The 13,327-nt window shown below is 40.2% G+C and overlaps 1 protein-coding gene across 1 annotated transcript in view; it reads left to right on the forward strand.

Annotated features, from left to right (window-relative positions):
• rhd (Rh blood group, D antigen) overlaps positions 1–13,123 on the forward strand; it is a 37,582-nt gene extending 24,459 nt beyond the window's left edge. The window contains exons 7-10 of the mRNA XM_041213439.1: positions 693–826; positions 3,767–3,846; positions 9,260–9,333; positions 11,713–13,123. Coding sequence (XP_041069373.1) covers positions 693–826; positions 3,767–3,846; positions 9,260–9,333; positions 11,713–11,739 — 315 coding nt within the window. The 3' untranslated portion in view covers positions 11,740–13,123. The remainder of the gene's footprint in view (positions 1–692; positions 827–3,766; positions 3,847–9,259; positions 9,334–11,712) is intronic.
• Positions 13,124–13,327: the final 204 nt, after the last annotated feature.

Below are 13,327 nucleotides of genomic sequence, written 5' to 3' on the forward strand. Positions count from 1 at the left end.
TGTATCTTTTAGACTGATGCAACTAATTTTCTGGGTTTGATAGCAATTGCTTGTCTATACACAGATGGTTATCAGAGCAGTTTGTGTAGAAAGTCTGCTTAAGAAGCTCTCTAGCCCAGCAAGCCAACTGCAGTGAGCATATGTCAATATAAGAATGCATTCATCCATGCAGACTGCAAGGTCCCAGGCTTGATCTCTGGTTTGTGCTGGGTTGGCTCGTCATAACTGAGCTGCTATAACAAGACAGAGAAAAAAAATCAGCAGCCAAAGTTCCTACTGCTCATCACTGTCCAGTGACTTACACTGGTGGGTCGCACAAGTGTGGAAAGTAGGCATATGCTCAGCTCTTTGGTGCTCATCCAAAGTTGAGTAACCTGCTGATACTCGCCAGCTTACATGCGAAGACTGGGCAGTTGGGTCATGTACCAGAGGGTTGAAGGCATACGTGAAACTCCGTACCAGCAAGAATCAACACATTCGGGGGAGGAGGGGAGAAAAAATTTTAAAAGATATATTCTTCCAAATGTTTTCACTGTCAAACCAATCATACTTCCACTGTGAAATATCCATTATTATATTTGTCAGTTTTTATTTGTGTCTGTCTTACTCAGAGTGCTCTAAAATATTCCTGGTTTCCTCACTTGTCTGCTTATATGTGTCGGCAATACCTAACAATTTAATTTCTTTTCTAGAACCTATTGGAATTATATTTAGACCTGCACGACACTTGTGGTGTTTTATATACCCATGGATTACCTGGAATCATAGGAGGCATAGTACATATCACCCTACTTTCAATGCCTTCCGTGATTGAGGACTCACAAAGGTATCTTATCAAACTTTTTACCAAAGAAAATGTCTAAGGTCTTTTGCTGTGCAATTTAATCATTCAAACATGTAACACATTCATACAAAATTATTTTGTCCAGCATTTTAATGAAGAGTTTGTCATATAAATGCATTCAGTATTTTTGAGCTCCTAATTCACACATAATTTTTACGTTAGTATGATTTGTGTTACTTTGTAAGTGAAATTTCACTTTCATTTTCAACATGTTCTGTTCTCTCTCATTTTATTTTTTTTCCAAATTTATTTTTAGTCCAATTTGCCCTTAAGTTGAGAAATATTCCATTTCTTTTCCCAGTTCTTTTCCTGCAAAGTCGTGTTGAAAATTAAACGTTTTTGCTTTTAGCATCTGCGTTAGAATTAAGCACTCTCACTTTAAACAGATTGTGGTAAAATTGCTTTTAGACTGATGCAAGTAAGCATGTCAATTGCTGTGATAGGGTTTAAGGTACTTTTAATGAGCTATTTCATTTTTCATTAGTCTCACTGTTCTCCATAAGTGACTCCACTTCCCATGTGATCATGAAACTTTTGGATTTCTGCCTCCACAGAAAATTGTAGCTTCACAGGGAGGCGAGAGGGCAATGTTAATTCGTCTCACGCCGAACAAGCTATGTTCAGTGAGTTAATAAGGTGCTAAGCCAGTTGGCAAGCATCTACCCACTCCAAATACACAGTTGCCTTTGACAATGTACAAGGCAACAGCCTTGGCTGCAGGAAATATAGGTTTGCTAATCATTAAACGTACACTTGAATGTAAGGTGCAAGTGGATTTCCTTTATGGCCCCGAAATTCATCTCTGCTGGTATAAAAATGGAAAAGAATGGTGGATGAGGTTCCTCCCTTGAGGCTTGGGTTATGATACATTGTTACGGCAGAGTAAAAGGACCTTCGCTATGTATAAGGTCCAAAACGTCCCTGAGCATCGGACCAGTGCTGCCATAGAATTTCCCCCATGTATTTGAGTCGGTGCTGGTGATTCTCTCATTTTTATTGGCGAGAGCTAGTATTTCTTCCATTCCCAAACCAACGCTACTGATTGCTGGTTTAATAGTTTTGTCTTTCATTTGTTCTTCAGTTACAAATTAATAGCTCAGCCACTGCCAGTCAGATATCAGCCGATGCAGCACCGACAGGTGGGGTGGTCTAACAAATAGGGATAAAAGCAGAATACTGCGGATGCTGGAAATCTGAAATTAAAACAGGGAATGCTGGAAAAACTCAGCAGGTCTGGCGGCATCTGTGGAGAGAGAAACAGAGATAATGGGGGGTAAGTTGATGGGCAGGTGCGCTTCTGATTGGTGCCCCTGATCAGAGGCGCGGCACCATTTTACGTGGGTGGGCCGATTAAGGCCCGCCCAGCATGATGTCCGCAGGGAAGCTCTATGCGCTATGCAGGAGGAGGGGGGGTGAAATCCCTAAAATCGAGAGTGCGCTCTTTCGCACATGCACACAAAAGAGTGCACTCATCTCCCTGAGGCTATGAAAGAGCGCACTCATCTCCCTGAAGCTAAAGTGCAGCCTCAGGGAGATCAGCTCTACTTTCAAAAATATTAAAAATGGAAAACAAAATTCCCTTACCTGTCCCCTCCTGTGACAATGTCACATGAGTTGGGACATGTTCATAATTTCTAAAATAACCTTATTAAAATTTTTAAAACCTGACATGAAACCTCATCCCGCCAACCCTAAGGTTGGATGGGCAGGTCCACTAATTACTTTAATTGCTCTGTCAATGGCCTCAATTGGCTATTGACCGGTCGGCGGGCCCACAGCTGATTTTGCTGCAGCCCCGCCTTCCTGAAAATTTAAATGGCGCACGGTGACGTCGGGAGTTCCACCCGATGTCATCCCGCATCATTTTACGCGTCTGCAAGTGCTCCCCCCACCCCCTCCCCCGCTCGCCGACGGTAAAGTCCTGCCCCATGTTGTGAGTCCGTATGACTCATCTTCAGATGCTGCCAGACCTGCTGAGTTTTTCCAGCATTTTCTGGTTTTATGCTAAAAAAAAAATTAGTGGCTTTGATGGCTGTGGGGAAGATCTCCTCCACTACTATGGGGTGAACTGAAAATAAATGGAGCATTCCTTTTCTAAATTTAGCAGTAGTCTTTGAGGGCAGTAATCTTTACTGAAGGTGTTGTTGCAGGGTGGGTAGTTGACCACAGGAAGACTGGCTGGCTATGGATTGTGTGGTCGGCTGATAATGCTGCTGATGATCACTGTATTAGCACTTCATCTGCTGTTGCCCTCTATATCCCCTCCTTCTCATCGGGGATCATAAATTTAAAGTTCAAGGGTTGTTGAATCCAAAAGTATCTGCTGTTACACCTTCTAAAGACATAAATATATTTAGCTCCCTTGGCAATGTGCCACAGAATCTACATTTCTTTGCTAAATTGACTAAATTGTAGAGCATTTTTGAAGAGCCATCACGGTCACAATGAGCCAAATAGCCTCTTTAATGCTGTAAGATTACGAGTCTATTCTATCCTGCAGAATTTAACTGTCTTGTGGCAGAGATTGGCTTTGAAGTGTTGCAGGATTCTAGGGATTCCATTTAACACAGAACTAAAATTGGAGAGTTATCCTATTCCCCAGCAGTCACATCATTTCAAGAAGCAAAACATATTCTGTATTTTACCAAGAAGTAGCTACAAAGTTGTAGAGCGGTTATCATGCCTCCTGCAATCTGTGTTTTCTAAATGTAATTTTACAAGCCCACCAGAAGTACAAATCAGAAATACAGGAATGCGTCACTCACCATTTTCTCAGTGTTCATTTTAATATTGTGCACCTGAATGACCAATTTCTGCTGCTGGCAGGTTAGACTCCCCACTGGCTCTGCAGACTTGTAAAAGATGCACCTGTAGTTTTCTTTTTGGCACAGTTCTAAGCTTTGTGGATTTTTTTGCTTTCAGAAAGTCAATGTACCCTGACTACTGGCAAACAGCTATGCTTATTACCATGGAAATGAGCATTCTAACAGGAATAATCACAGGTGAGAGACAGCTGTCATTTATGGAGCGATGATGTAGAATCTGTATGCAGGAGAATGCCTTAGCTAGCTCTGAGTAATGTCAGGAACTTAAAAATCATGTCTTCTCCCACCTAATGTTCTAGGTATTTTACATCATTGTGTATGAACAGATTTGTGCAACTGATAATATTAAATTAGTATCTTAGAATTTTTAGAATGCAGCTCTTTGCCTTTCATGGTAACAACAACTTGTATTTATATAGCACCTTTAAAGTACTAAAATCTCCCAAGTTGCTTCACAGCATCTGCCTATATAGATGACATGCAAGAATTGCCAAAGCAAAGGTAGCCTTCAGCAGACTTCAAACGTCAGTCTGGGAATGAAAAGGAATAATTCTGCCTACAAACTGAAAGGCTAGCGAGCAATTGTCCTGCCCACTCTGCTTTACACCTGCGGGACTTGGGCTGTGTACCAACATCATGCTAAGAAGGTCGACCACTTTCAATTGAGCTGCCTTCAGAAGCTTCTGAAGATCAGGTGGCAGGACAAAATACTCAATACTGAGGTGCTCATCTGGGCTGACAGAACAAACTTCTGCACCATTTTGTGACAGTTACAACTGAGTTGCCTTGGTCAGGTAGCCAGAATGCCTGACACTCGCTTACCAAAGTGAATCTTCTATGGAGAGCTAGAGTCCGGGGTGTGCTCTCATGACAGTCAAAGGAAGCGCTACAAGGACACTGAAGGCTTTACTTGGGAGCTTTGATATCAACTTCGAGTTCTGGGAGAAGTTCACCCGGGATCACTGCACCTGGCTCAACCACATTAAAAAATGGTGCTGCCTCCATTAAAAGCAAGCAAACATCAGAGCTAGAGAGAAAATGCAAGGAGATGAAATCCTAAGTCTGCAACTCATCCAGAACTGAATCATCTGCAGAGTTCCATTTGCAGCAGAACCTGCCAGGCACAAATTGATTTAGCAGACACCTATGTACTCATTGGAACCCTACCAAATAGCCCAGGTGCTGAACATAGTCACCTTCACCTTGAAGCACGAACAAAGTTTGACACTGAGCCTCATGAGGATCAATGTCCAAAAGTTTGGCCTAAGAGATAGATTTTAGGGAGTGTCTTAATCAGGAAAAATTTGTGAAAAGGCTTAGTCAGGGAATTCCAGAGCTTAGGGCCTAGGCAGCTGAAGGCATGACAATCAATGGGGGAGCAATTATTATCTGGGATGCTCAGGAGGCTAGAGCTGGATAAGTGCAGGTTTGGAAGGTTGCAGGGCTGGAGGAGATTACATGGAAGGGAGGGCATTATGAAAATATAATAATTTTCATAATATTATTGTGATTAATTGCAAAGGTAGGTTAATAGTGGGGTTTGGATAGTGTGTGTGGGTGGGATTTAATTACGTTGGAGTTAGCTGGTCTGGAGGCTTTGAGTTATCAAAAAGGAAGCTCGGTTTGAAATGCTAAATAAGTAAACATGGCTGAAGTTTCAGAATGTGAGGTGTAAGGAAAATTAGCATTTTTAGATAAAACAGAGTAGTTTGAATTTCAAAGAGATAGTAAGATGTTACACTTAGCCAGGAGAAGCTAAGCCAAACACTGTGTTTATTTTTCCCAAACATTACTGATCAAATTAGCACTATGAAGGATTTATATTATGAGAAAAGTAAAGTTGCAAAAATATTTTGGAACAATGGAGAATTAAAAATGGAGAAACATGTAAAAAGGAGTTAAGACTATGTGTACGGGGAGAAGGCATTCTAAGATCTAACACAAGTGTGAAAAGCCTCCAGCCTCTATGCACCAAATTGCTGAATACAGGAACTACAAGAAAACTCACTTTGAAATGTCACTGTCCAAGGCACTGTGTTGCTTTGCTTGGGTCTATTTAAATCTATTTGTTTTTACTGTTGCCTTAACAGAGGGGCAGCATGTAGATGAGAAATAGGAGGGAGCCCAGGTTGGATCCTCGGAGGACACCCGAGGTAAAGGTGAGGAAGCAGGAAGGGAAGCTATTGCAGGTGATTTCCTAGTTATAACTGGAAAGATAAGAATGAAACCAGGCGAGAGCAGTGCCACCCAGCTAACAATGGTGGTGAGGTTTTGGAGGAGGATGGTGTGGTTAAGCAAGCCAAAGACTGGATTTAGGTTGTGTGGGATGAAAAGAGTGAGTTTCTGATAGGCAAGTAAAGGAATCACATTAAATTTAGTTATATATTCTGCTGGACTAGAATAAGGAGAATAGCAACAGCCTTGTGAAGCTAGTTGTGCCCTCACAGATAGTGGTGACATCTTTGAAGAGGCTGTTAAGATCGCATGATCCATCAAGGTGAGAAAGTCTATCATTGATGATGGATCTCAGGTACTTGGTTTAGTCTTGTGGCGCTTAGTTTCAGGAAAGAAAAGCTTATTTTTCCTTGGGGATAATGAAGAGTGGAGGCAAGTTAGCTATAATTCTTGTGGATTTTGGTAGAGATAAATTAAATGGTGACAGTGATCAAAGCGAAGTGGAGAACTCATTTGTGAGTTAGGACAGATGCCACTATTGCTTAAATTGTACAGGGATCTCGGAAAGAACAATGATGAACCTTGGGCAGCATTAACCTAAAAAAACTGTAGGCTTAACAAATCAAATAGATTCCAGAATGAAACTTCCTTAATTTGATTGAGCAGAAACTACAACAGCACATTAAATTTGTTGGAAGTAGAGAAGCATGAATGAAAATGTTATTTGAATATTCATAACAACATTGTAAAAATAAAGTGTTTTTATTTATAGAGCTGTCAGTGATTTTCAACTTTCCAGATTGAGAGTTAAGGAACATAGCAGCTTTCTGATTCAGCACTACCTCAGACTGAACAACTGAACCACATTGAGTATTCAACTTTATGAAAGGAGCGCAATCACTCCATCTACAGGTCAGATAGGCCATTGCGCCAGTGTCTCTTTCAATGGCGTAGTAATGGGTTTGTTAATAAAAATGACAGTTCTTTTTTAAAAAACTTCATTTTTACACAATTTATCAAAGTTTGGAAGAATAAATATGAAAGCTCCTAGAGTGCTATAAAAACCCAATTGGTTCATTAATGTCCTTTAGGGAAAGAGGTCTGTCGTTTTGACCCAGCCTGGCCTACAGGTGCTTCTAGCTCCACTTTTGGTGATTGACTCTTAATGCCTCTGTAGTGACCTAGCAAGTTGTCAGTAATCACTACAGAATAAAATGATATGAAAAAAAATGGACAGATTTATCAGTGATGATTCAGCCATAAAATCAGACTAAGACTAAAGCAATCTCAGCCCGGTCAACCGTGAGAAGATCTCTTTACCAACATCTGGTGCCCAAGTCGGAAGAACTGTCACAAAGATTATTCAAGCAACAGCCTAATGTAGTCATGCTCACAAAATCATATCTTTCAGCCAACATCAAGGCAGAAACCCTGGTTCAATGCAGAGTGTAGAAGGGCATGCCAGGAGCAGCACCAGGCATATCTTAGAATGAGATATAATCCATGTGAAGCTACTGCACAGGGCTGGCTGCGTGTGAAACATGTAAAACAACAGGCCACAGGCATAGAGCTATGCAATTCCACAATCAATGGATCAGAGCAAAGCTTTGTGGATCTATCACATTAGGTCAAATGAAGGTAATCAAACAGGAGGAGGATTATCAAAGACAACACTGTTCACAACCATATGAGTGCAAGAGACAAGGCAAGTGTTTGCAACATCTTCACATAAAAGTACCGAGTGGGTGAGGTTGCCCCACCAACATAGATATCAGTGTTCAGTCGATTTAGTTCAAGTCACATGACATTATGGAATAGCTAAGTGTTTTGTGATACAGCAGAAATAATGGGCGCTGCAACACCCTGGCAGTACTGCAGAAGACCTGTGCACCAGAGCTAGGTGCTCCTCTAATCAAACTGTTCCAGTATAGACATGACACTGGTGTCTACTTGGAAGTTTGCTCAAGTATGTCCTAGCCACAAAAAACAGGATAAATCTAACTTGCCCATGTAGCACCTGAATAGCAACCTCCCAAATTATCTGCAAAATAATGGTAAAAGTTATCAATATTGTCACAAGTGGCACCTATTCATCTATAACTTTCAGTAATACTTGGTTCAGATTCTACCAGAAATACTCGGTGACAGATCTCATACAACCCTTAACTGGGTCATGGAAACAAGCCTCCAAAAGAGATGAATGAATAACTGCCTTCAATTAAGGCAGCATTTGACAAGTATAGCACCAAGGATCCCTAAGAAGCTCAAATCAATGAAGATCAAAGGGGGAAATCTCCAGTGGCTACAGTCATACTTGACACAAAACAAGATGGCTCTGACTGTCACCAGAGCCCCAGCTTATATTCCTCAGAGAAGCATTCTCAGCCCACCTATCTACAATGGCTTCATTAATAGTCCTATCTCTGTCAGGGCAACCTTGAATGGGAAATAAATGTGGCCTTGACAATGTTCCCTACATCCTGAGAACAAAGAAAATAACAATCTGTAGTTAATAACAGTATTTAAAATACACATGTTTCTTAATATTGAAATTAGATTTTCCTGATGGGTTCAAATTAGGATCTGGCTTTGGATCATCTGAAGATGAATCAAAACAACAAACTCCCATTCCTTAGCATTATCCTTTCCCCAAACAACATGTGACCTAGAAAAACACATGATGTACGCTCATTACATCATTTTATATTTGGAATATTAAATTTATTTCATGCATGCAATAGAAGGCCTTCCTGGAACAACTGTCTTGCAATGAAGATTCAAACAAAACCAATCATTTAATGTTTACCAATGGCAAATGAAAATGGCAACCTGCCTCACCTGTTCATGAGCATTGTGAAGAGCCCAAAGTAGGAAACCATATGCATTGGTGCTATGCTGCAGATATACATAAAACTGAAGGGACTTAACAGTGCTCACAGGATTATATCATTTGGGGGTGGGGGTGGGGGAAAGAATTGAATTATGGTTTCCAGAAATGTCTCAAGATGTCTCTTGTTCTGCGACCTGCTTTGAAGTGCAATGGCTTGTTGGTGTATAGGGCAAATGTTTGTAGCCGTAACAAATACAGAAAGATCCTACAAATTGTAATGATTGTCAGTTATTCTGCATTTTGTTGATTTTGGTTAAGATGTTGACCAGAACATTAGGAACAGGCTCTCTGCTCTCCCTGGAATAATATATCATCCATTTCAAGTGTCAAAACAGATAGATGGAGCCTCAGTTTAACATCTTATCCAAATTATGGCACCGCTGACAATGCAGCACCCCCTCAGTATGGCACTGGAGTGTCAATTTAGATGCTTAAGTCCTGAGTGGAACTTGAATGTATTTTTAATAAATAGTTTGTGCCTTTAAAGATGCTATTTTATAACTTTCCCTTTTATTTTGTTTGCAGGTTTAATTCTGAAGTTAAATATTTGGAAGCAGCCCCCTGATTTAAAATGCTATGACGATCAAGCATATTGGGAGGTAAGGAGGAAACCACCTGTGCACAAGAGAAGTACCCTATTTCCCTTTGGGAAATGTTACTGTTATTGAATTAATTCTTCCAAATGAGATTTTATTCACAGGTTCAAATTATCTCTGAACAAGTTTTTATTTTATGAATAATTATTGACTGATGCACATAATATATTGTGTAGCAGCGCTGTTTTGGATGTGAACTTTCTAATCTCTTTGGTCCTTTTGCCTGAGAACTCACCAGGTACAACCAATATTTTAAACAATATCTTTTGGCAGAATTGTACTGTTTTATCTTATTTCTCTTTTCATTTGCTTTGCTGGGTGATGCACCTTCTATACCTAAAACAATGGACAAACAACCTGGTCGCAGGTTTCAACTACATTGCTCTTGACCCAGAGTAGGAGACAGTTCGATATGATTGTCTCTCCCTTCTTCTCGGCAATTACCTTGCTTCACTTCAGCAGTGGTGCAGCTAAGATCAAGAATTCATTGGGATGCAGAAATGAACCAGTATCCCCCTGGCAATGTGCATGAGTACTCGTATGCACTGTACCATTGTCTAAATAAGTGAAAAATATTCTTGCTCGAGCCTGCTGTCATTCTTAATCTTGGATTTGAACCAGACTGGCTGATTCAGTAGTTCTCAAACCCTATTAGGTTAGGCCCCACCAAAAATGTCCAAAACTCTAACGCTCTTTTACCTCAATACATTGACAGTGATTTTTGCAAAAATAACAGGGGTGAAATTCATGTTGAGTGGCAACAAAAAAAGGCAATGATGAGTCATCAAGATACGCACCGTTCAATTTTCTTTCTCAGTGACTTTAGTATTTCTCTCAAATCTCTCTCTTCCTTCACTAATCTTTATCTCTCTCTACTTCCACTTTTCTTTGTCTGTCCCTCCTCCTCCACTTGTCATTCTCTCTTCACTTGTGTTTCTTCCTGTCCAAGGAATGGACTGTTCAAGAAAAATTGTCAGTTGTCTCATTCTAAATGTAGCACCAGCAGAGCACAACAGTTCCACTGGACTGCAGGCTAAATGCACAGACGCTGCCAGTGCCTGAAGATTCAAGTCATAGAATTGTTAAGAGGCAACAGGTTTATCAGTAAACTATTCTGAGGGCTGAATCTTCGGCTCAGTGAGAAGGGGCGGGGCCTGCTCGCCAAGGCATAAAATGACATGGGGTGACATCACCGTGCGTCATTTAGATTTTCAGTTTGGTGGGTGTGTAGCCGAGTCGTCTGTGCGCCCGCCGAACTGTCAAAGGCCTGTTAAGGCCATTAATTAACTAATTAAACCTATTGAGAAAGCTGCCCGTCCAACCTTAAGGTTGGCGGGCAGATGAAGAGCCCAGGCGGCCTTCGCATTTTTCATGAAGGGTTTATAAATTAAATAAATTTTTTCATTAAAGTTCATTGACATGTCCCATCTCATATGACAATGTCACATAGAAACATAGAAAATAGGAGCAGGAGTAGGCCATTCAGCCCTTCGAGCCTACTCTGCCATTCATTATGATCATGGCTGATCATCCAACTCAATAGCCTTCTCCCGCTTTCTCCCCATATCCTTTAATCCCTTTCGTCCCAAAAGCTATATCTAACTCCTTCTTGAAAACATATAATGTTTTGGCCTCAACTACTTTCTGTGGTAGCGAATTCCACAGGCTCATCACTCTCTGGGTGAAGAAATTTTTAAAACTTAAAACTTATCTCCCTGTGTCTCAGGGAGATTTCTGCACTCTTTCACACACATGCACGAAAGAGCACGTTCCCGACTCAGGGACCCCCCACCCCCACTGCCAGCCCACAAAGGGCTTCTGGGTGCGTGTCACACTGGGCGGGCCTTAATTGGCCCGCCCACGTAAAATGGCAGCGTGGACCCGATCATGGGCGGCGATCAGGTCCGCACCTGCCCACCCCTGCACAACCTCCCTGACGGGAAATCATTTGAAAAGCTAGAGTTGTCTCTAAGAAAATCAGACCTGGTGGCCCAAAAGGGCTTTCCTCAATGAAAATAAAATAACTCTAAGTCTTTTAAATAATTGCCTCTGGCTTTAACCTAAAATGTAACATGCCTTCTCATTGGAAATAATAATGACACAGGCATCAGGCATTTTAAATAAACACAAACTCCAATCTTTCAAATTATAATGTTATAGATTAAAATGTATGCAATTTTAAATGCATAAAAGCTGAACAGCTGAAGTAATTAATATAAGTAACCTGCTGTTTACATCAACCTTTCATTAAATCTATTTTTTTCTAAGAGGAACTCTGTTACGTACTATTAAGATGTGATAAGTTTTGCTCTGGAGACTCTTCTATAAATGCACTGCAAGTAATTAACAATAGAGCTGATTCAATTTTTTTTTCTAATATAGTTTCCACATTTAGTAACTACATTCTGAAAACGTTCACCAACATTGTTCCTATTTGGAAACAACAGAGGCAAGAGGTGAAGAATCATTTCAGAAGGTTGGAATTAATTTCACAAGAAGTGTACAAAGAAAAAGAACAAAAATCTCTTGAATTTTAGCAGAGGATTAACGTATCATGAAGTGTGTCCATTCATGTTGAAAACCCACTGGATTTGGAGGGCCTTTTGACAAAAAGCTATAGCTTATGCATTATTCATATTTTTTCTGTTTTTTATTTAAATGTTGTATTGAATGTGTGCAAGTTTGCTTTTCCTGCTCATGTGAAACTTTTAACCTAGCATTAAAAATAGCTGAAGAGATGTTAAACAAGCAAGTATTCAGGAAGAGTGAGCTTCCCTCACGAAGCACATGGCAAAGTTTGAAAGAGCCATATAGACCAGGAAGGTTCCAGGTTCCACAGTCGGTGCTGAGTTAGGTAATATCAGCCAGGCCAACAATAGTGTTCTGTAATGACCTGTGTCCCTTGGAAAGGAATGGAAAATCAGATGGAGTTTCCATCCCTGATCACTACCCAGTGCTCCTGATGGAAAAATGTCTGTGAATAAGAAAATCAAGGTTGGCTGTTATATCTCTCACATTCAAACAACCTGTCAATGCCTACTGTCTGGGCTCACACCTGAAGAATGGTCATTTGGGAACATTACTGGGTGTGTTTTGAAATTTTATAGACTTCACAAATTTGTCCTCCAGTGTAAAGCTTTGTTTGCCAACAGCATATATCAAAGATTTAGGCATGAAGGTCAGCCAAGTGTTTCTCAATTCATTTTTAAAAATAGTTTCCACTGGACAGCAAGTCTAAATTTCTGACACATTCTGTTGCATGTGAAGCTTCTCAGTAGCAGTGCAAATTTGCAAATTTTACCTTTATATTTCTATTGATCCAACACCATCACTGAAAATTGACATAAGTTTTCTCCTAATTTCTTTTAAATAAAACCTTTTTAAAATTGAAAATATTTTATAGGTGTTATAAACAGTGAGAAGTGGAATGGGATTCAATAATTTCCGTCGTTACAAATCCATATATCCACTCAGCATGACTTTTTCCACCTAGCATCACTCGGAAACTTTTAAAATCTCATTTCTAACTACAATATTCCATCAAAATAGTTTTGTATCAGCTTTAGGGCATTTTTAAAAAAAGTCCTTTTAAACGTAAGATACAGGGTGGTGGCAGTGTTAGTCTTATGCTGTGAAACACATTTTTGCAACAGACTATAATTTCCTGATTTCCTTATCTGTCAAGCAAATCATTTCAAAAAGATTAAGTGACATGTTTTGTCTGATGCAAATATGTACTAATTACATCCTAGAATGTTTCCATAGAACAAATGTATTAAACCTATTTCAATTACTACAGAGGTTACTCCTTGTTTTTGTTATATTGATGGTCCAACTTATGATTTCTTTCAGTGAGCCAAAACTTAGTGAAGACACAGAAACTCGAACGTATTGGCGGTGGTGTGTTACATTTCACTCAGGGAGTCCGAGTTGCTATGGCAACATGCACTCTTACAAGCAAGTGTAGTCTGGAGCTATGGATAGTGATGGTAGAAGC

Source organism: Carcharodon carcharias, chromosome 19 (genome assembly GCF_017639515.1).
Source record: "Carcharodon carcharias isolate sCarCar2 chromosome 19, sCarCar2.pri, whole genome shotgun sequence".
Taxonomy (NCBI): Eukaryota; Metazoa; Chordata; class Chondrichthyes; order Lamniformes; family Lamnidae; genus Carcharodon; species Carcharodon carcharias.